The 21,426-nt window shown below is 44.0% G+C and overlaps 2 protein-coding genes across 9 annotated transcripts in view; both read left to right on the top strand.

Annotated features, from left to right (window-relative positions):
- The first annotated feature begins 6,827 nt into the window (after positions 1–6,827).
- On the top strand, positions 6,828–17,632 carry CFAP300 (cilia and flagella associated protein 300). The gene is made up of 7 exons (XM_083499967.1): positions 6,828–6,994; positions 7,357–7,438; positions 8,519–8,591; positions 9,889–10,055; positions 11,643–11,815; positions 12,596–12,662; positions 17,394–17,632. The coding sequence occupies exons 1-7, from the start codon at positions 6,882–6,884 to the stop codon at positions 17,523–17,525; spliced, it is 807 nt and encodes a 268-aa protein (XP_083356093.1). The 5' UTR covers positions 6,828–6,881; the 3' UTR covers positions 17,526–17,632.
- A 2,147-nt stretch (positions 17,633–19,779) lies between these two features.
- Positions 19,780–21,426, top strand: part of YAP1 (Yes1 associated transcriptional regulator) — an 80,857-nt gene continuing 79,210 nt past the window's right edge. Inside the window, exon 1 of one of the 8 annotated variants that reach the window (XM_083499742.1) lies at positions 19,780–20,591. In XM_083499742.1, the coding sequence (XP_083355868.1) occupies positions 20,259–20,591 (333 nt within the window). In that variant the 5' untranslated portion in view covers positions 19,780–20,258. The remainder of the gene's footprint in view (positions 20,592–21,426) is intronic. The other 7 variants (XM_083499740.1, XM_083499743.1, XM_083499738.1 and 4 more) reach the window with 7 other exon arrangements.

Here is a 21,426-nt window from a genome sequence, read left to right as displayed (position 1 = left end):
TTACTACTTTTGCGTCAGGGTTATTCAGAATCCTCGGCTTATTCCTAGGTTCCTAGATTTCAGAGTTTTTAATCTCTCATCTGATTGTGATATGAATCTTTCAGTCAACACTTTTGTCACTTTCAGGGCATCAATCTAATGCCTTTTAAATGGAATAGCAGAGGAAGAATAAATCAGTCATGAGCTAGAGCATATATTTTTAGCTGATGTCTGCACTGAGATTCTGATACCTGATTGGAGCATATTATTTGTTACACCTTCATTCATTCCAAGGGCCTAAATGGTTGCCAACTTGCTTGAGGGTTTATTTTTAAATGGTTCAATTAAATCTCTTTGCACTCTCTGCATTTCAAGGTTTTATCCTGGGTTAAATGGAGGGAACTGGGTAAAAGGCCTTTCTTAAAACACACACACACATATATAAAACATATATTGGTCCTAAGTATCTTGCAAAACCTGATTCTCAAAGATTGACTTTGGAACAAGAGAAGCTTCCAGAAGGAAGGTGTGTCATTTACCTGGTATTCAACTGGCTCCAGGGAAAATCCTTACTCTGCAAGGAATGATTTTTTTTTTCTCACTAGAAAAATATAAAGCATTTCAAAGGGTTTTCTTACTATTCCTTCAACAGCCTCTTAGAACAGGGATAGCTAAGTCTCTTTAGCCTGAGGGCTGCATTCACTTTTGACCAACCCTGGGGTGGAGGGCAACACATACCAGTGGTAAAGGTAAAGGGACCCCTGACCATTAGTTCCAGTCGCGGACAACTCTGGGGTTGCGGTGCTCATCTCGCTTTACTGGCCGAGGGAGCCAATGTACAGCTTCCGGGTCATGTGGCCAGCATGACTAAGCCACTTCTGGCAAACCATAGCAGCGTACGGAAACACCGTTTACCTTCCCGCCGGAGTGGTACCTATTTATCCACTTGCACTTTGAGGTGCTTTCAAACTGCTAGGTTGGCAGGAGCAGGGACTGAGCAACGGGAGCTCACCCCGTTGCGGGGATTCGAACCACCGACCTTCTGATTGGCAAGTCCTAGGCTCTGTGGTTTAACCCACAGCGCCACCCAGAGCTATAGCTCCTCCCTAAAAAGCCTGTGGAGCTGAGAAGACCTAGCAGGCTGAGCAGAGGATGACATTTGGTTCCCTCTGTTTTATAACACTTCATAAACTTTATTTGAACCAGTGTAAACAACAGACAAAGAAAACAGGATTTTGCAATAAAAGCTATTTTTGGAAAAGCTGGACAAAGAAACTGCAGGGCTTCCTGCTCAGCAGTTAAAAGAAGCAGTAGGAACACGCTTTGGAACATAGGAACGTAGAAGGCCTCTGTGTACTAAGTCAGGCCATTGACTCATCTAGTTCAGTATCATCTACACTGACAGGCAGCAGCTCAGAGTTCCAAGCATGGGACTTTCTCAGCAGTAGCTGGAGACGCCAGGGATTAAATCTGGGGCCTTCTGCATGCATTTACCATTAGACCATGTCCCTCCCCTTTGCTTGCAGGATCCTCTTATCCCCATAGTTCAGGTGACCCAACCATCCCAATTCCCCACTAGTCCAAAGGGTTAGCTGTGAAATCTGCAAGTAAGTGTGAGTGTAAGAAGAGTATTGTTCTTATTATCATTATTATTTCACCCTATTCTTCCTTCCACAGAAGCCCAGGGTGGCAAAGCAGCCAAACAGTGGAATTAACAATAAAACAAATAAAAACAGTTAAAAACCATTAAGAGCATCTAAAAGCATTTTATTACAGCCGCATATCTGCACAGATAATACTGTCGAGGTTGCTGGAAACAGTCTCTTCCAGCCATCACCTTTTGAATAAACATGTTTGAATTCCTCCTGAATGTTAATAACGAGGGAGATAGGTGCACATTACTAGGGAGGACAGTTTATAAATGGGGGGCCACCTCTGAGAAGGCCCTGCCATGGGTCAGCACCAAGCAGGCAGTGACCAGAAGCGGCAAAGTGTCCTCCACCACCAGTGGCGTAGCGTGGGTTGTCAGCACCCGGGGCAAGGCATTTGCGCCCCCTAACCCGTGAGCGAGGTAGGGGCAGAGAGCTGCAAGCGCGAGCGTGCCCCCCCAGATGTTGCGGCCGCCCCCCCTGCACCCCCCACGCTACGCCACTGTCCACCACAGCTGCAGAAGATGCACAACAGGGAAGCAACAGAGCCCTGGTGTTAACAAGGTCAAGGATAGCTTTGAAGTCATGGAGATCTGAATGACCCAGGACCCTTCTGTGGAAGAGCACCCACATGCATGCATTAAGGCTGACGGTGTGTGTGGTTAGAATGCATATCAGATGTGGGGGGAGCTACTTAATGCCATCCCTTGACTCTTGTAATTTTAAGGTGTAAGTGGGGGTTGCCTAAGCCCCATGACTAGGCAGAGTAGTTAATTATGGGGGAAATTTGGGGAGGGAAGGAGCCAAATGGCAGTTGGTCCCAGCCAATAAGGCGTAGGGGACCTTTCTGTGCCAACCTTCTGTCTGACAAAGCAAGGTATAATAGCCACTGATGGAAACTCAGGGTCGGCATATATGAAAGTAAGTGATGGAGGACGGAAAACCAGGTGAGTTTTGAAGTGTACAGATTGAGCAGCTTCTGCAGAAAGAAGACGCTTTAATTTATTTCATTCATTTCTCAACCACCCTTCCCAAGACAGTTTACAACAATTATAATAAAACCAAATAAATAAAGGTAAAGGGACCCCTGATCATTAGGTCCAGTCGCGGACAACTCTGGGGTTGCAGCGCTCATCTTGCTTTACTGGCCAAGGGAGCCGGCGTACAGCTTCCGGGTCATGTGGCCAGCATGACTAAGCTGCTTCTGGCGAACCAGAGCAGCGCACGGAAACGCTGTTTACCTTCCTACCGGAGCAGTACCTATTTATCTACTTGCACTGCGTGCTTTCGAACAGCTAGGTTGGCAGGAGCTGGGACTGAGCAACAGGAGCTCACTGCGTTGCAGAGATTCGAACTCCCAACCTTCTGATCAGCAAGCCCTAGGCTCTGTGGTTTAACCCATAGCGCCACCCGCATCCCTATTAAAAACTGATTTCCTGTTTCCTTGAATCCCACCTGAGGGCTGCAAGAATCCCACCTTGCAGGCTACACCTGCAAGAACAGGTGTAGACTCACCTGTGCTTCCTGCTAACATCCTACATGTGCCCTTCCTTGGCCTTTCGCCTCCTAAGGATCTGGAACAACCAGCTGGAGAAGTGAACACACCCTGACTCAATGGCTGATCCGGCAGCTGACACAATGACTTGAGTGGGCGAAGCCTCTTGCATCTGATCTATATCTCCAAAGCTCTACAATCTCTGTTCCCGTACATTATTCTTATAGAACACAATGTTCCAACTCCTTTCTGTGCAAGAAAGTAACTGCTGGAAGCCAGTTGCAGCTGCAACTGCTTCCAGTGCCACTCTGATGATGCCCGAATCCATGATGACCATACTTACATGGGATGAGCAGATTGATGGCCATAACTATATCAGCAACCTCACAGGAAAAAACTGAAATTCTAATCAATCTGTTCCTAACTGTGCTTAACGTTTATACCACCAGATCATCCCACTACCTATTGCTCAGAAGTAAAAGGTAAAGGACGCCAGGACAGTTAAGGCGGCAATGGGGTTGTGGCACTCATCTCTCTTTCAGGCCAAGGGAGCCGGCGTTTATCTACAGACAGCCTTCTGGGTCATGTGGCCAGCATGACTAAACCCAGGCATAGCCAAACTCGGCCCTCCAGATGTTTTGGGACTACAGCTCCCATCATCCCTAGCTAACAGGACCAGTGGTCAGGGATGATGGGAGTTGTAGTCCCAAAACATCTGGAGGGCCAAGTTTGCCTATGCCTGACTAAACCGCTCCTGGCACAATGGAACACCGTGACAGAAACCAGAGCACACGGAAATACCATTTACCTTCCCACCGCAGCGATACCTATTTATCTACTTGCACTGGTGTGCTTTCAAACTGCTAGGTTGGCAGCAGCTAGGACAGAGCAACGGGAGCTCACCCCATCATGGGGATTTGAACTGCTGACCTTCCAATCAGCAAGCCCAAGAGGCTCAGTGGTTTAGACCACAGTGCCACCCGCATCCCTACAGTGAGGCATGCTTTCAAAGAAGCATGCATTGGATTGCTGCCTTAAAAAACCCTTAGTCATGCTGGCATTTTGCTTACTTTGCTAGTATGACCGATACTGAGCATCAGCCCAAACCAATCCAATTAAAATGTTACCAATCCCTTGGAAGGAGGAGGAGATGGGGAGAGAGAAATACTGAGTCAGGCTGTACGTGTCAGTCAAACAAAACTGGAGTAAAGAGTACATACAAAGTTTGTTGCCTCATTCAGAACAGGTTATGAATGACAAGGATGAGCGCAGTGGGCTTGGTAGAGAGCAGTGGCATACACCCTTAGTAGTAATGATCAGGAACAGGTTGGGGGGTGGAATAGGCCACAGGTGATGGTGTATGCAGAAAGCGCTGAAACACTTCCATATTGATGACTCTGCATATAATAATGAAGCTACTGCCACTGTTTACTGACACTCATCAGGAAGACTCGTACGATAGTTATTTAATTCGTGCATGCTGAATTGCTTTCATAGTGTGTGTGATTTTCCTAGTGACGAATCGTTATGTATATTATTTTGTTTGTTTCATAAAACGGATACACCACTTGATTGTAAAGACAACAAACAACCTCAAAGTGGTTTACAAAAGATAAAACAGTAAAATCAAGGGGGGAAACCATAGAATCTTAGAAGTGTCCCAAGGGTCATTGAGACCACCCCCCTGCAATGTAGGCCTCTCACATATGACTGACAGATGGATACCCAACCCTCCAAGAAAGCAGAGTTCACCACTTTTAGAGGGAATCCATTCCACTGTCGAACAGCTCTTACTGTCAGAAAGTTCTTCCTGATGTTTAGCCGGAATCTTCTTTCTGGTAACTTGGAGTCATTGGTTTGGGTCGTACCCTCCAGAGCAGGAGCAAACAAGCTTGCTCCATCTTCCATGTGACGGCCCTTTAGATGTTTCAAAATAGCTATCATATCTCCTCTCAGTCTCCTCTTTTCCAGGCTAAACATACCCAACTCCCTAAACTGTTCTTTCTTCTGACAACTCTCAGAATTTTTTGCTTCAAAACATACAAAAGGTAACACACTCATGCAGATTAAAATTACCTCAACTTTCTAAGCACCTGGGTAAAAGGTAAAGGGACCCCTGACCATTAGGTCCAGTCGTGGATGACTCTGGGGTTGCGGCGCTTATTTCGCTTTATTTGCTGAGGGAGCTTCCGGGTCATGTGGCTAGCATGACTAAGCTGCTTTCTGGCGGACCAGAGCAGCGCACGGAAGCGCTGTTTACCTTCCCGCTGGAGCGATACCTATTTATCTACTTGCACTTTTAAGTGCTTTCGAACTGCTAGGTTGGCAGGAGGAGGTAGCACTTGGGTAGGCCTGTCTAAGCAGGAATGTTTTTAGCAGGTGCTGAAGAGTACAGTGAAGGCGCCTGCTTGGTCTCAATAGGCAGGGAGTTCCCAAGTGCAGGCGCTGCCACACTAAACTTACAAATGTATGTGTGTGTGGCAATACTTTTATTAAGACCAACTAGAATGCCACTGAGTGCGCACTGGAAATCAGCCCTGAGTGCTCACTGGAAGGACAGATCCTGAAGCTGAGGCTCCAATACTTTGGCCACCTCATGAGAAGAGAAGACTCCCTGGAAAAGACCCTGATGTTGGGAAAGATGGAGGGCCCAAGGAGAAGGGGACGACAGAGGATGAGATGGTTGGATAGTGTTCTCGAATCTACCAAAATGTGTGTATCTGAAGAAGTGTGCATGCACACGAAAGCTCATACCAAGAACTAACTTAGTTGGTCTTTAAGGTGCTACTGGAAGGAACTTTTTTATTTTGACTACCAAACTGAGTTTGACCAAACTGCGGGAGGCAGCAGTGGCGTAGCATGGGGGGTGCAGGGGGGGGCGGCCGCACCGGCCGCAACATCTGGGGGTTAGGGTTAGGGGGCGCAAATCCACGGGTTAGGGGGCGCAAATTACTTGCCTTGCCCCGGGTGCTGACAACCCACGCTACGCCACTGGGAGGCAATGGAAGACAGAAGTGCCTGGCGTGCACTGGTCCATGGGGTCGCGAAGAGTCGGACATGACTAAACAACTAAACAACAACAACAGAATGCCACAAAACAGTGAGCAAAAAGCTGGCTTGATATTCAAGTCATAAAGTCAAGATGGAGTAGCAGCTAAGGATTAGCCGTGAAGCTAAAAAAAAATGAAAAAGTCAAAGAAGTCCACAATATTTTGCAAACAAATCCTCAGTAAAGATATGCTCCCTGATTTCTGAGGTTTCTAAACTTACAAATAGGTGTCGCACCTGTAGCAGCGCCAATTCCACCAATGGAAGTGGCCGAGTGTGCCCATCATGTGCTATTGTGAGCATAATAGACATACACAGACATAATAAATGTGTTTTTTAGTCGCTGTGTAAAACATATATAACAATGACTAACCAAAACAGGCGTGTGTATTTATATCTTAAAGACTAATGAGAACACAGCAACACACAAATACGCACACACATATATACATTGAGAGAGAGCGACCAAAACTTCCTAAATGGCGAAGTATATCCATCCACTTAAATACGGAGAAAATAGCTCGGCCGCCCCGCTCCTTACCCCCCCCCCCCACCAGCTGATTGCAGATGTTAAATCTCCTGCGTTGCAGAAGCGGAACCATTGTCACCGGGCTGCTTGTTTCCTGGGGGGGACTAAAAAAAAGTGCAAAGCTGAGCGGCCAGCAAGAGCGCGTTGCCATGGGAACCGCCCGCGTCCTGCAGGAACGGCGATGGCCGCCTACGGGGAGGAAGGCGGGGAGCCCCGCTACGCTTTCCATCACCTCCCGCAAAAAAGCTTTCCAGTGCTGGAGAGCAGGGACACCCGAGACCGCCTCCTCAAGTGGTGGGGAGAACCGGCCATTCCTTCTCCGGTTTCTCAGGCGGGGGGGGGGGGCAGGGAAGGGGGAGGGAAAAGTGGGGTGAAAGTGCAAGACGGGGGGTCCTCAGGATTGTGGTAGGGCAAGGTGCGTTTCAGGATCAGGATTTAATCGAGAGGCTTCACTGCTGTAATTGGAAATCTTTCAGCAAATCATTGCTGTCATCCACCCCTGCTCCAGAACTTAAAGAACTTTTAAAAAAAATAAAATAAAATGCCACGTTGAAGATTCTTTTATCATCATTTTTTCCAGTGCGGAATTCCCTCATGCCTATTATTATTACATGAAGAATACAGGCCTGACGGATTTCTTTTTCTACATTCCGCAGGTCCATGGATGGCAGAATCGCTGCACAGGCATTCAGCTTTGATCAGAACTTTAAAGGCTACCAGAGGGATGATTTCATTATGGTAGTAAACCAAATGTGATTTATTAGTTTAAAAGGGGGTTTCATATAGTTGGGAGGGACACCTAAGGGTCATCTAAGCCAACCCCAGGAACCGCATCCAAGACAGTCATCCAACCTCTTTAAAAACCTCCAGTGAATGAGACGAGTCCACCAGCTTTTGAGGTAGTCTGTAGATTTATAGGCCACTTTGGAATTTTGATTAAAACGTTGAAAGTGGTGTGTAATAAATATTACTAAAACGGAAGCGGCATTAAAATATCAAATGGCTAGAAGCACAACAGGGCAAAACAGCAGCATGCATTATTTTAAATACAACCCTGTTTCCAACCTTGGTTTTGTGTGATATACAGTTGCATTTTTTAAATTTTAGTTTTTAGGATTGAATATGATTGTGTTTTTCTTGTTTTTATGTATGCTACTTAGTGATTTCTATTATATTAAGTAAGACAACGTGTTTGTTTATTTATTTATTTATTAAAAAACTTGTTTCTCATTTCCCATAATACTTTTTTGTTCTGTTCACAAGAGTGCTTCTACAGGTCATTCCCATAGTGTGTGTGTGTGTTTTAAGGGGAAGAATTATACCCCTGTGTGAACTTGTGATTGTGTTTGCTCAGAAGCAGCTGGGCAGACCTGTCTCATTTATAAATAGACATGGGTATAAATCGTTTTCACCTTCCAGACTTTTATCAGTGGAGTGACTTGCAGCAGTAGTTCCCTGAATGAAAACCCTAATTTGGTCAGCAGTCTTGAATTTCAGACATTTGGAGAGGATTAGACAAATTTACGAAGGATGAAGCTGTCAATGGTTACTAGTTATTATGACTATGTAGCACCTGATGGGTCAGAAGGCAGCATGTCACTGATGAACAACAACAGGAAGGGGCTGTTGTCCTCATGTCCTACTTGGGGGCTTCCTATAGACATATGTTTGGCTAGTGGGAAATATAGGACTGGTGGACCTCTGGTGCAGGGTCCCTTTATGGTCTTAAATCAAGTCAAAGCCACCTTACTTGATGCATGTATCGAATCAGATAATAGAATCTGTTTGACTGCCAATTGTTTTTGACTCTACTTCCAGGCCTTTTTTAATCATCCAGATGTTAACAGCAATTTGAAATTGATTTCCCCTTCTGGCCAATGGACTACATTAGGTAAAAATAACATCTTTGGGACAACTTCTCTTTTAAATCCGTTTTCAGTGTGGTAATTCCTTTTCCTCTGCAAAATGACTTGCTGATTCTAATGATGGTGTGATTGGTAGCGGTTATTTATATATTGCTTTTCAGGATACAGATCCTTCCAACACAGCTTATACCAAAGTAGCATGAAGATACATTCGTAAAATGACAATGAACCATATTAAAAGATTGTTAAATATTAAGTAACAATATTCAAACTTTTATTTAAATCCCTACTGTTGCTTGTGCTCTGTTAAAACATTTCTAGGTCAGTTTACCATTGAAAGGTGATGTAAAATGCATTAAATTTATATGATGAACATTATTGCCTGCATTTGCAGACATTAATGCATTGTCAGCTGTTTCCCTTTCATCTTAGTCTCTTCAAAAGAGTTCCTGATCTATTTATTTTTAAGATAGCCTTTAAGTTTTTTTTGGAGACTGAGTAAAAATACCTCCTTCTGCATTGACATCTTTATTGCTTCCTTTTTATGGTTTCCTCAGCTTTGATACTACTGAATAAATAATTTTATATGAGCTGTTCATAATTATTTCATAATTGAAAATTGGGCAAGAGAACACTTGCATATTTCCTGTTCATTCCAGTCCAGTGAACAGAAGTTCTAAGAAGTTCCAAGCTGATCATACCCAATGTGTGCTTGTTACATTTGCATACTGCTCTTCCTCAGGGCAACATTTTAGCCTGTGGTTAGACTGAGAGATAAGTGATCTACAAAGGCCACCCTACTGGGAATGGAACTACAGTACTTACAAAGAACATGAGAATGCTGTTGAAAATGGTGTATCTATGTAACCACCCTTCCACCCCATAGTGTCTAGTTCCACCTACCCTGTGTCCTCACGTCACAACATTTCACATTTCCTCACGCCTGCACCATTTCATTGGCTGCTTCACATTAAAATAACTTCACCATCTGCTGGACTAGACATTAGGGAAGAGGGAAGAATTCTACACCAAGTTGGGGGTTTTGCTAACTTTTGTATGCTTTGTGACCTGCTTGTAATTGCGTTGGAATTTATCTTGCTTTCCCTTCACCAAACTCTATCCCTATTCCACCACACTGGGTCTAAAGGTAGTCATATTTTTCTTATGGAGTAATTTGGGAAACATTTCAACAGGTTTAAAATGTTCCAAATTAAAATGTAACCTTGATAGTATTAAGCCACTTTGTTAAGATATGAAAATATAATCTTGCAGATTCGTAAATGCTATTGTGATTGTTCATTTGATTTCTGCCATATGTTTCAGATACCAGTGTGAGAAAAATTGATGTCAAGAATATTCTGTGCAAGCAAGTTTCCATGTCATTTTTTGACCGATTATACTGTAAAGGGGTTGTTCGAGAAAGTGGAAGTATTGTAAAGTGTTTTGATGAATATCACGATGATATTCTCATTGCTGATGAGTTAAGAAAGGTTAGTGCAAGTGTAGTTGACATCTGTCTTCTGTCTATTATTATTTTATAGTTTAATTATCATTTATTAGTCACTTTTTCTTGCCAGGGCAACCACATAATTCTCACAGCTAATATTGATAGCCTCCATATGGATCTCAGCACTAAATCCCAAAGTGTTTCCTTTCAATTTTGCTATCATCTGATGATGTCAGCATGTAGTTTCAGAGAACTGCATTTTGCAGCCAGTTTTATTACATATTGCGAAATATACAAGCCTTTTAGGCTTGGAGCATACTCATACTCCTCCCTTTGACCAATTGTGGTGCAGAACAAGAAATTCACTTGCTCAGTTCCTTTTTGCCTCCGCAGAGTCAAAACCTGCTTGAGGTTCAGGAAGTGTTTCTATGTCCAAAAAAAGCTCTTCGTGATAAAATTATAACACGCTACTGCATCTTGACTGATGGTTACCTGCCTTGGTTTTGTGGGCTGGTTTATATAGACATTGCCCTTGAGGAAGACTGATAACTTAAGATGTGCTAGAGCAGTGAATAGCCTGTGGCTCTCTAGATGTTGCTGGACTTAAGCCAGTGGCAGATTTGGGGCACGGTGCAATGCTAAAATTCAGCACCCTCCACCTCTAATGTTCCATTCTATAACATTGTTTTGGCACCCCCTGCAGCGCAGTGCCTAGTGCAACCACACCAGTTACGACACCTGTCAGGACCCAATATCCGTGATGTTAACTCTTTATTCAGAGCAACAAAACAGATCAGTCTTAGTGGTCATAGCAATGCTTCCCAGTTTTGCCCTAATGAAGCCGCTGCAAGGATTGCTTCCCACCACTCTCTAGGGCTCCTTCCCTGGTTCCATCCTCAGCAAACTGATGCTCCATCGCCTTTTATCTCATTGCTCCACACTTTTCATTTCTCTGCGTGTTCTGGGAGACGGCAGTAGGAAACTGGTCGCAGCAGGAGGGGGAGACTCCCTGGATTCTTCAGCAGTCTGCCTCATCTCTGTCTGCCTCCCTCCCTCCCTCCCTCCTCCTGCCTCAATGAGTCTGGACTGTCCTCTGCCACAGCCTCTTCCTGCCCACTAAAGCCTGTTGCCTCTTCAGCTTCCAGCACCTCCTCCCCCCAGTCTGCTCTCTCTTCTTCCTCTGACCACGCATCATCGTCCCACCATCCATCTCCCAGCTGCTGCCTCCCACTACTACTCTGCATGACACCACCCTAGAACCTCCTTTGTTTAATCATGGCAGAGGACACTGAATTTCTGGGGTGGGGGGATGTTTTCTAGCAACTGGTGACTTTTTTTGATGGGGCTATTTCCTGTTGACATATGTTTCAAAGCTGATGGCAGCTGTGCAGTTTGGTCAGTGATCGGGCCAGATTGTGGTCTGGATTCCCTGCTGCAGTACTGCATACTTTTCTTTTTTTAACTATACCCAAATTAATTACCAAATGTATTGCATATATATATATATATATATATATATATATATATATATAAACAGAAACCACTGGGAATACAAAATAATGTATTTTTGTAATATAATATATAAAACATTATCCATATTACATTGCCTTTCCTCCTTGTCTCATGATAGGTACTTCTACTGGAAGATTCAGACAACTATGACTTATTTAGCCATTTAGACCGGGAGGAATTTCTCTTCTGTCTTTTTAAGCATCTTTGCCTTGGAGGAGCTCTTTGTCAATATGAAGATGAACTTGGTCCATACTTAGAAACCACAAAGGCTTTATATAAAGAACTTGTGAGGTGAATATGTTTTTGCTTTTTTAATGTGAATCTGATTTACTTACTTGTTTTACTTGTTGGTGTGATCATGGAAGGTGCTGTGGGGCAGGTTTCAGCTTTGCAATATATATGATCTAAGCAGGGCTGGGCAGGAAGCAAGTTTGCAATGCTAGTATAAATCCCTAGTCTATTCCTTGTCATCTTATAAGGAACAACCTTGTCCACAGAAGATATGGGTAGAAGCTGGCTCCCAGGTAGAAAGCATACCCAATAAGGTTTATGAGTGTGATCCTATTCTAGCAACCTGCAAATTGAGCAGCAACATATAGAATTCCACTCCCACCCTTGCCATGGCTAGTTGGAGCACCAGTCCAAAAAGAAGCTTGGGAATAAGGGGTTCACAACATATTCTAAAAATCTTCTGGAGTCATTTTCCTCCCTTTCCTTTTCATTTCTTAATTCCACCTTTTCCTCCGTTTTTCCACTCAGATCTCCCAACACAGCTTAAAGCTGTAACACCCTTAGCAAGACAGTGTTCACTCTTGGCTGCCATGACATTTTTCAATATTTTCCCACCCACTTGCTAGCCACTCTCTTCTGGAAGCTTTCCTTTCTCTTTTTCTATTATGTTTCATGTTTTTACTTGTTGTTCTACTGCTCCTTCTTTGACCCTGAAGATCTCGTATGATCTTGTGTTCTATTAACTCTTTAGCTGCCAATCCACACAGTCTGTCTTGCACTGTAAGTTCTGACTGTTCCAGATGTCATTATTAAAACAGTTTATCCTTTTTTGAATTTCAGTGTTCAAAAGGATCCTGAAACTAAGGAAATAAAAATAATATCTACCATTTTTAAAGTCTGCGCTTATGTAAGTATTTCATTAGGAGGAGGGGTACTAATCATATAACCAAAAATATTTTCAGATATAAATTTCAAGCAAATTATGAAAGAAGACAGTCAAGCAAACACTGTTTGGGCATGATCAAGCCACAGCAAAGTACTTTTACATCCCATTGATTTTGATGGGTGAAATTGTTGTTATAACACTAAGCACTTAAGAACAAAAATTCAACTTTCAGTAACCATAATCTTTCAAAGACCTTGTTGAAGATAAAATAATAAACAAAAATCTTTACAGATAGCTGAGAAGTCATCCAACAAAATTCTGCATCTATTGACTACTTTAGTTCAAATTTTTAGAACATTTCAAAACCATAATTTGACTTGGGTGACAAACCATGTTTCTTCTTATTGTCAAAAAAAGACATAAAATTTATTAGAAATTGTTGTTGTATTGTTTTTTCTCCTTTAAATCTTGCTAACATGTTAGTTTAGACATTGAAACAAACTTCTTATGGCCAAAATGGGAGAGGTAAACATGTGCTAGGATCACTCCCATCAAAACCAATGAGACATAAAAGTGCATAACTTTTGCTGAACCATGAGGATTTTTCTGCAAGATTTAAAAATTATTTTTTCCTCAGTTTTTACATAACACTTTAAGAATGAGAACTACGATGGGTATTTGTACTTTTAGCTATGTTGACTTACAGCACTTGATTGCATCCACTATTACAACTTACTTTTGTAAATCTGAGGACCATCTTGATGTGATTGTATAAATGGATGTTGCAGATTTGGACGTAACCTTTTCTATTTACACAATAATCTTCCAAGGTAACCTGGGTATTGTGCTTATGATCAGAAAATCTATTTAAGGATACAGTTGCATATCTGTCCTGCTTCTGTTTTGGAGTTGTTCTTTGATAAATTTCTCTTCAATGTCATCAAGTGCTTGTGGGAACCCAGCCATGAGTCATTCTATCTAAGTCTGCATCCGAAAATAAGAAATAGAAAATGACAAATATTCTAGTCGTAAGACAAAGGTGAAAGAAAGCTGTCTTGGTCACTCTTGCTATGTGATTTTTAAACAACAGCTGAGAATCTAACCTTAGTCCCAGAGTGCAAATCATGTAACAAATGGTTGACCACCCACCTGCAGACAAAGAGGATGATAAAAGGTTTTCTGTTTAAAATGATAGATTCTTTTATAATTCAGTGGAAACTTTGCTGAATAGGACTGTATAATAGCTATATAATGATGTTTGGCTCATCATTCTGCTAATCATCAACCCAACCCATTTCTCAAGATTTCAATCCACTGTGAACATTATTATCATTTATAGTACTGTGAGCCTTAAGTACAAATGATGCTGCCTTATACCAACACAGACCGTCAATCCATCTAGTTAAGTATTGCCTATAGTGTCAGGCAGTGGCTTTCTAGAGAGAGGGGGGTCTTTTCTAGCTGTGCCTACAGATGCCAGGGGATTAAAGTTGGCACCTGTTGCATGCAGAGCACTCCATTCCCCTCACAAAGCTACAATTCCCAGAGTGGTTGAACAATCAATGCCTCTTCCCAGCGAACTCTGGAAATTATAGTTCCGTGAGGGGAGTAGAGATCTAACAATTATCAGCAACCTTAACTATAGTTCCCAGTATTTTTTTGGAGGAAGCCATGACTCTTTAAAGTGGTATAATATTGCATTAAATGTATTGTGCAGATGGTGCTTCTGTTTAAATTATATTAGGCGTCTTCAATGATAGTCTTAGTCAGAGCAGACGTATTGAAAATAATTTCAGTGGGTCTGCTCTGAGTAGAATTAGATGGACCCAACCCAATATTTCTAACTGCATTTATACATATAAATTGGAATATGCAAATTTTGGGCACACCTGTTTCCAATTTTTGCCCTCTTTCTTCCTTGGGCAATGGACAATGCAGTAAGTGGGGGGGGGGATTCTATTTTGCCTGGCCACAAACATCTTCAGATACCAGAATTTCAAGGACTTTACATAGACTGAACACATTTCTCAAAAAGGCAAATCAGACAAAGAATTTCATTTTAATCTATGGTTTTAAAAGTATTCCGCTATGGGGAAAAGCAAGGTATTTTTATGGCTTCCATGTCAAACTGGATTTCAATATAGGTAGCCTCAAATAAAATGCATACCTATAGAATTTTAAATGCTGCCAATCAGATAAAGAAAGCCCATTCAAAAAAAAACAGTTTCTCCTTTTTTAAGGACTAGCATTTGCCTTTCTAAGTAGCATGTGAAAATGCCCTTAGTTTACTTCCCTAAGGAAAGAGAATGGTAGTCACTTATTTGTAGTTTGCATGTCAATGAGATAAAAAAACGGAGTTGCATACCTTAATGGTTATACATCTAAGAAAAACTTAAGAACAACTTAAGAAATTGTGAGCCACTGTAAAACTCTTAAGTTAGATTCAGTAAGAGATAATAATGATAATAATGATGATAATATAACTATTTATTTATTTATTTATACCCCACCCATCTGGCTGGGTTTCCAGATTCAGTTGATATGAGAGTTAGAAGATAACACTAGTATTTGAGGTTTGGTTTTGCAAAAACAGAGTACCTCTACAGCTATAGATTTTGCATTTCCCTAAGCAAAACTTTGGTTTAGATACTGCTAAAATCAGTACCCAACGTGCCTGAAGAACCAGCACTTTCGATGTGGACAGCTTGCAGATTTGAAGTTCAGTGTTAATTTATTTTACTCTGTCTCTACCAAAAGGTACAATGCAGCTAGGAAAATTGATAATAAGATATCAAAACCTTCTATTGCAAAATGTATAAAAAGGTATAAAAGCCATGAGATAAGACATAAGCTATAATAATAGGACAAGGCCATGAAAATAGCAGCAACATTGTTAATCAAAATGGCAACAGATGAGTATCCTTAATAGAGCTACGAAAAGAGTTGTAGAAAGGTATCTCTAAAGAGGATGACCTTTGCCATCCAGCAAAACACCATAAGAGGGATCAGTAGTATTTCTACTATACTATTATTTCTCATGACAGAATGTCCTTACCCAACGCTGCACCCTCCACTTATTTTTATGCTACTGTATTTAATATAATATGATGTAGCCATTTCTATTTTAAAGTGTGTGTGTGTGTGTGCGTGTGTGTGTTTGTGAGCATGCATGGGGGCGGGAGGCGGGGAAATAAGAAACTGATGTAAATAGGCAGCAGTTTTGTTCCAAATAATCAGGAATAATTATAGTATGTAGCAAAAACTTACTCAGATTTGTTAGCATAGTAATAGAGTTAGATTCAGGAAACCCATAATTAGGAGCAACCTAGCAATCTGTTTAGAATATTCCTTTGACCAATCGGGCCTAAAAAGACTTGCGTGACACTCAAAGAGGCACTGCATCCTTCTTGGTCTTACCTGCAAAGTCAAGAAACCCAGATCAGCAGTGTTGCTCTTTGGCCCAAATATAAGCCACACCCGAATATAAGCCACTCCATTCCTCGCTGCTCCTGGCTGCATACTGTGTGTGTGTTAGGATTCATTCCCTGTGCTTGCAGACATGGGATTGTTTTTATCACATGACGGTGTATGTTTTCATTCCACATAGTGGGAAGTGACGGAGACAGGATGTTTGTATTACTGTGTTCCGTGATATAGGACGCTTGTCTGTCTCTCTCTTCCCTGTTTGATGCTGATGAGGAAGGAGTTAGAATGCTCCGAGCGTATTATATGTAAATAAAGTAGTTTAGCCAAAATGCTGCGCTCCTGAGTCTGTTACGCTGACTGCCCATACTCTGCTGTTCCTGAAGTGTGCTGATGCCTCAGAGGCATCAGTCGCTGTGATGTTTGGGCTGGAGAAAGTCTTTGAGACTCCAGAGCGACCAACTAGGAGGGAGAGAACATGCCAGCCGGGCATGTGTCTCTGCCGGATACCTACTTGTGTGTAGCGCCTCCTGACAGGGGGAGCCACGCTATGTTGCCGGCAGCCTTTCCCCTTCCTTGCTCTCTCCCTTCCTGGCCTTGGGGGAGAGGACGGGGGACAACGCACAGGGTGGGCGCTGCTTTGCCACGCTCCTGGCGCTGTTTGCCCCGTGCTCCTGGCTGCAAACCATAAGCTGCACTTTACCTTTTCACAGTCAGAATTTGGGGGGAAAGTGAGGCTTATATTCATACCAATTTGGTATTTTTGCCCCTGCTGTTGAAAGACATTAATCAGTGCTGTAGTAGCGCTCCTTGTAGTCCCACAACTGACAGTACAGCACCTTCACCTGCAATATTTCTGGCTCTCCACCGGGTGATATTTGCCTGGAAAGGATGCTTCCATGGTCCCCTTTCATGCAGCAGTTCTTGTTAAGAGATGGAGACAGCTCTGGCTTTGGACTTAGTTCTGTCAGCACTCTCCCATTAACTGCAGTCTCTTGTCTCCTCTCTTTCCTCCTCAGCTGCCTCTGTTCCCTATGTAGCAGAAATGAGGGCAGGGGAAATGTGAGACAACTGACCACTACCAGTCCAAGCCACTTCCAGCCCGGTTGTGCTGATAATCTTTTCAGGTTACCTGCAGTGCAGAGCTGATGTGATGAGCCCCAATAGTATCTGATCTCCCGCATGTGGTTGACTGAAACAAGCCAAATTCAAACAGAGCCAAAGAGCTGTGCATGCTTAATTCCATTTAAGTCAGGCTTTGTAGTGTTCAGGATGAATTTGTATCACACATTAGTACCTTATATTAATGCTAAATATTTTGTCTTCTAGGATGCTCATGGCCTTTGTTACCCTTCATCCAACAACCATGAGCAGAATTTTGCCTATTTGATTGTGAATCCTCTGAAACGACACATCTATGTTTTGTACCACTCTTTTGGTGAAGCTTGTTTTTATAATTGACTCTCTTCTCAGATATATTTGATTATTAGAGGGGTGTTGTTTTTTTTAAAGTGTAACTTTAATGAATTATATTAATATTTAATATTTAATAAATAATAATAACTTGTCAAGATTCTGTTATTGACAGTGAAATCTATTTTACATAGACATTGGGCACTGGTGTTGATTTTGCAGACCTGGTATTTGTATTATTGTTGAAAACTGTGAGGCAATACCAATACTTACAAAGTATATTCTCTAAAAGGTTTTGGTGCTCCTGTATTGACTGATATTCTGATGTTACAAAGTTTTCTTTTTAAAACTAGGTTGTTGCATTGATACATTTTAACTTTATTTATTTTATATTTTAAAAAACTAGCTTAATAAATTACTGGTGGAAAAAAGAGCCTGTATTATTTCCTAAACATGTTTTGGAGTATGGAATGTCCTTCTATATTTTTCTAACTATTAAAGAGGTGTAACATTTCCAAACTCGTATTCCTGTGAGAAAGAAGTCTCTTATTTTGAGATAAAAGGATGCACTTTGAAAGGGATATTGTGATTCTGTCAGTCCAATTTGCAAGCTCTGATGACTTTTCTTGACTACTCTTAACGCACCCTTGAAGACAGTATGGAAACTGCAGCTAGCACAAAATGGTGGTACGAGGGTACTGATTGGCACAGCCATTTAAAACCTGTTTTACAGGATCTTCACTGGCTGCCTATATTGCAGTATGTCCAATTCAAGGTATGGATGTTAAAATACAAAGCCAATAATGACTTGGTACTTAGGCACTTGATGGAGCACCTCGGCCCAGGCTTTGAGTTTGGAACAGGAGTGCCTTCTCACAATCCCATGGAGTACTGCTCCATGTGGAGATGAAGGTTAGGACCTTCTCTGTGGTTGGCCCCAGATGTGGAACTCCTTCCTTTGGAGCAGGCTTCCTCAAACCTGGCCCTCCAGATGTTTTGAGACTACAATTCCCATCATCCTTGGCCACTGGTCCTACTAGCTAGGGATCATGGGAGTTGTAGGCCAAAAACATGTGGAGGGCCGAGTCTGAGGAAGCCTGCTTTCGAGACACAGAAGGCAACTCAGCCTCATCAGGGATGTAGCTAACTCAAGACATTTCTGCTTACCCCAGGCATATGGTGGGTTTGGTTAGCCCGCTCTGGATCATAAGGCTGTGTTGTGCTTAGAGATGGGGGGAAAAACCTGGGGAAATTGGGGGGGGGGGGACACACCAGGTTTTTTCTGTTTTCCCCCAAAGCCGGTTTTTTTAAATAATTTTTTTTAAACCCAGTTTGATATAGTTTGAATATTCCACACACTTTCGCCCCCATCCCCCCGCCCTGGGAAAAATGGCTTTGGGGGGAATGGGGAAAAAAACTGCCCCCCAATTTTTCCAGCCCCCCCCCCCAGGCCTTCCCATCTCTAGTTGTGCTGTAGTACTGTGCCTACTTACTGAACTTTTGTGGGCCTAGGGCTCTTTCTTCGCCTCTGGTCATCTGCCTTTGATCCGAAGGGCTTCAATCTTTGCTATCAGAAAAAAGAAACAAACCAAAGCGAAAACAGATCCACCTGAAGTTTGGGAACGTCGCGGGAGACAAGAGGCTTGCAGCACTGTCTGCGTGTGGGCTGAAACTTTTCCTTGCACTTGTCCCCCCCTACGTCCCCACCACCAACTCCCGTGTCAAGGAGAGAGAGAGAGAGAGAGAGAGAGAGAGAGAGAGAGAGAGAGAGTTTGTGACTCTGGTTCTGCGAAGAGGAGCTCTGGCCTTTTTCTGCAGCCCATTTTGGGGGACGGGGAGGCGTTGCAGCAGCTTGCATCGCTGTCAAGGGAAGAAGGGGCGCCCTGATTTCTCCCTCCCCCCCCGAAAAAGTGTGGGGTTTGGAGCCTGTGCTGTGATTAGGGTCTCGTTTCCTTCCCTCACCCCCCCCACCCGTTCTGGTGCGGGAGAGGGAGGGGGAAACCCAACCACCCCCAACTTCCCCTCCTCCCCGTCTCCGTGGGAGGGATGGAAAACCTCTCTTTTTTAAAGCGAAGTCCTGTAAAAACCGGCGGTTGCCGGACAACATTCGCAACGGGAAACAGCAGGGCGGGCGGGCGCGTGAAACCGAGGAAACTCACCGACCACGCCGGGGGTGCTGTGTGTATGTGTGCGGGGGGGGGGGAGACGTAGAGAGAGTAAAAAGTGGAGTGAGGGCGGGGAAGAAGAGGAAAAAAAACTGGAAGGGGCGGGGGGAGAAAGAATGTCCTCTCTCTAAAATCCAGCGCGGCCGGGCGCGAGAAGTCCAGCAGCGGGAGAAGGCGGAGGAGGAGGATCCCCCCCCCACCCTCGCCGGCTGGGCTGCGTTAAAGTCCCGCCGGATTCGGCGCGGGCGGGCTCTCGCTGGGCGGAGCTGGCTCGGGCGGGCGCGTCTCAGAACTTTTGTTTGGCGGTGTTTGTGCGCGAGTTCGGCGGCGGCGCGCGGGACGGGATTCCTCCGAAATATATATAGAGATATATATAAAAGTTCTCCTTCTCCTTCTCCTCGCCGTGTTGGTTTGAGGGGCTGCGTCGCGCTGCTGCGTGTGGAGGAGGCGCAAACTCGCAGGAACTTTTTAAAGGAGGAGGAGGAGGAGGCGGGCGGGCGGGCAGCCAGAACCGGCGGCGGGGGATGCGGGACGGAGAGCGCGGAGCTGCGGCCGCTTGAGAGAGAGACCGAGCGAGCGAGCGAGGAGTCGGTGGGGACGGGAGCCCGCCGCCGCCATGGACGCCGCCGGGCAGCCCCCGCAGTCGGCCTCTCAGCAACCGGGGCAGCAGCAGCAGCAGCCTCCTCCGCCCCCCAATTCTTCGGGGCAGCCCCCTCCTCAGGCGCCGCCGCCTCAGCAGCCCGGCGGCGGCGGCGCCGTCTCCGGCCCACCCCCGGCCGGCCACCAGATCGTGCACGTCCGCGGCGACTCGGAGACGGACCTGGAGGCTCTCTTCAACGCCGTCATGAACCCCAAGGGCGCCAACGTCCCCCACACGCTGCCCATGAGGCTCCGGAAGCTGCCCGACTCTTTCTTCAAGCCGCCCGAGCCCAAGGCCCACTCCCGCCAGGTGAGCGAGGTTTGGGGTGAGAGAGAGAGAAACTTTCCTGTTTGGGTGTGGGTGGGTTTTTTTTGGGGGGGGGGATTATGATATTATTAAAAGTTCTTGTTTTTATTTATTTGTTTGTGCCCCGCCTTTCCCTCGCCCCCCCCACAAGGACTCAAGGCGGCTTACAAAAATCTGTCTTAAAAACAGCGGCGGGGAATGGGTGGGAATCATTTAAAAGCGAGCAAACATGGGTAGGATCAAAAGCTGTAATAGCTATATTTATTTGTAGAGAAAGGGCTGTCTTCTGCTTACACACCACTTCTTGAAACACCCCCTCCCCCCAATAAAATCTCACTTTCCATAAACTTTTGTCGGCTGCCTTAGAATGGGCTGTATGGAAAAGGCTGTATTTTAAGAATAAAGTTGTTAAGAACAATAATAGCTACACACTCTCTTTCTCCCTCCCCTCTTTCTCTCTCTCTTTCTCTCTCTCTCTCTCTCTCTCTCCCTTCTTCACACCTCACCGTGAACTCCAGATAGGGAATAGGTTTTTTTGTTGCAGTGTAACACTGTTAGGGGTCTACTCAGAAGTAAATCTCACTTAGTTTCAATGGGTCAAGCTACCTGAAGGGAAGGGTAGAGCAGCCTTGCCTATGACCCGAGTTTTGTGTTTCATTGAGGTGTACGAAATCATGAATCAAAGTTAATGATATACTGTGTTTCAGAGTTCAGTGCCTTGCACCATACTGGTAGGGGTATGATTAAAAAATAAATAAATCATTGTTTCTCGCCGCCTGTGATCGCCTTCTTCTTCATCATCATCATCTAACATATGCAAGTGATGTTTCGTTGGGTA

The sequence above is a fragment of the Podarcis liolepis genome (assembly GCF_965112155.1).
Source record: "Podarcis liolepis genome assembly, chromosome: 4".
NCBI lineage: Eukaryota > Metazoa > Chordata > Lepidosauria > Squamata > Lacertidae > Podarcis > Podarcis liolepis.
This window is presented reverse-complemented; position numbering and strand designations above follow the sequence as displayed.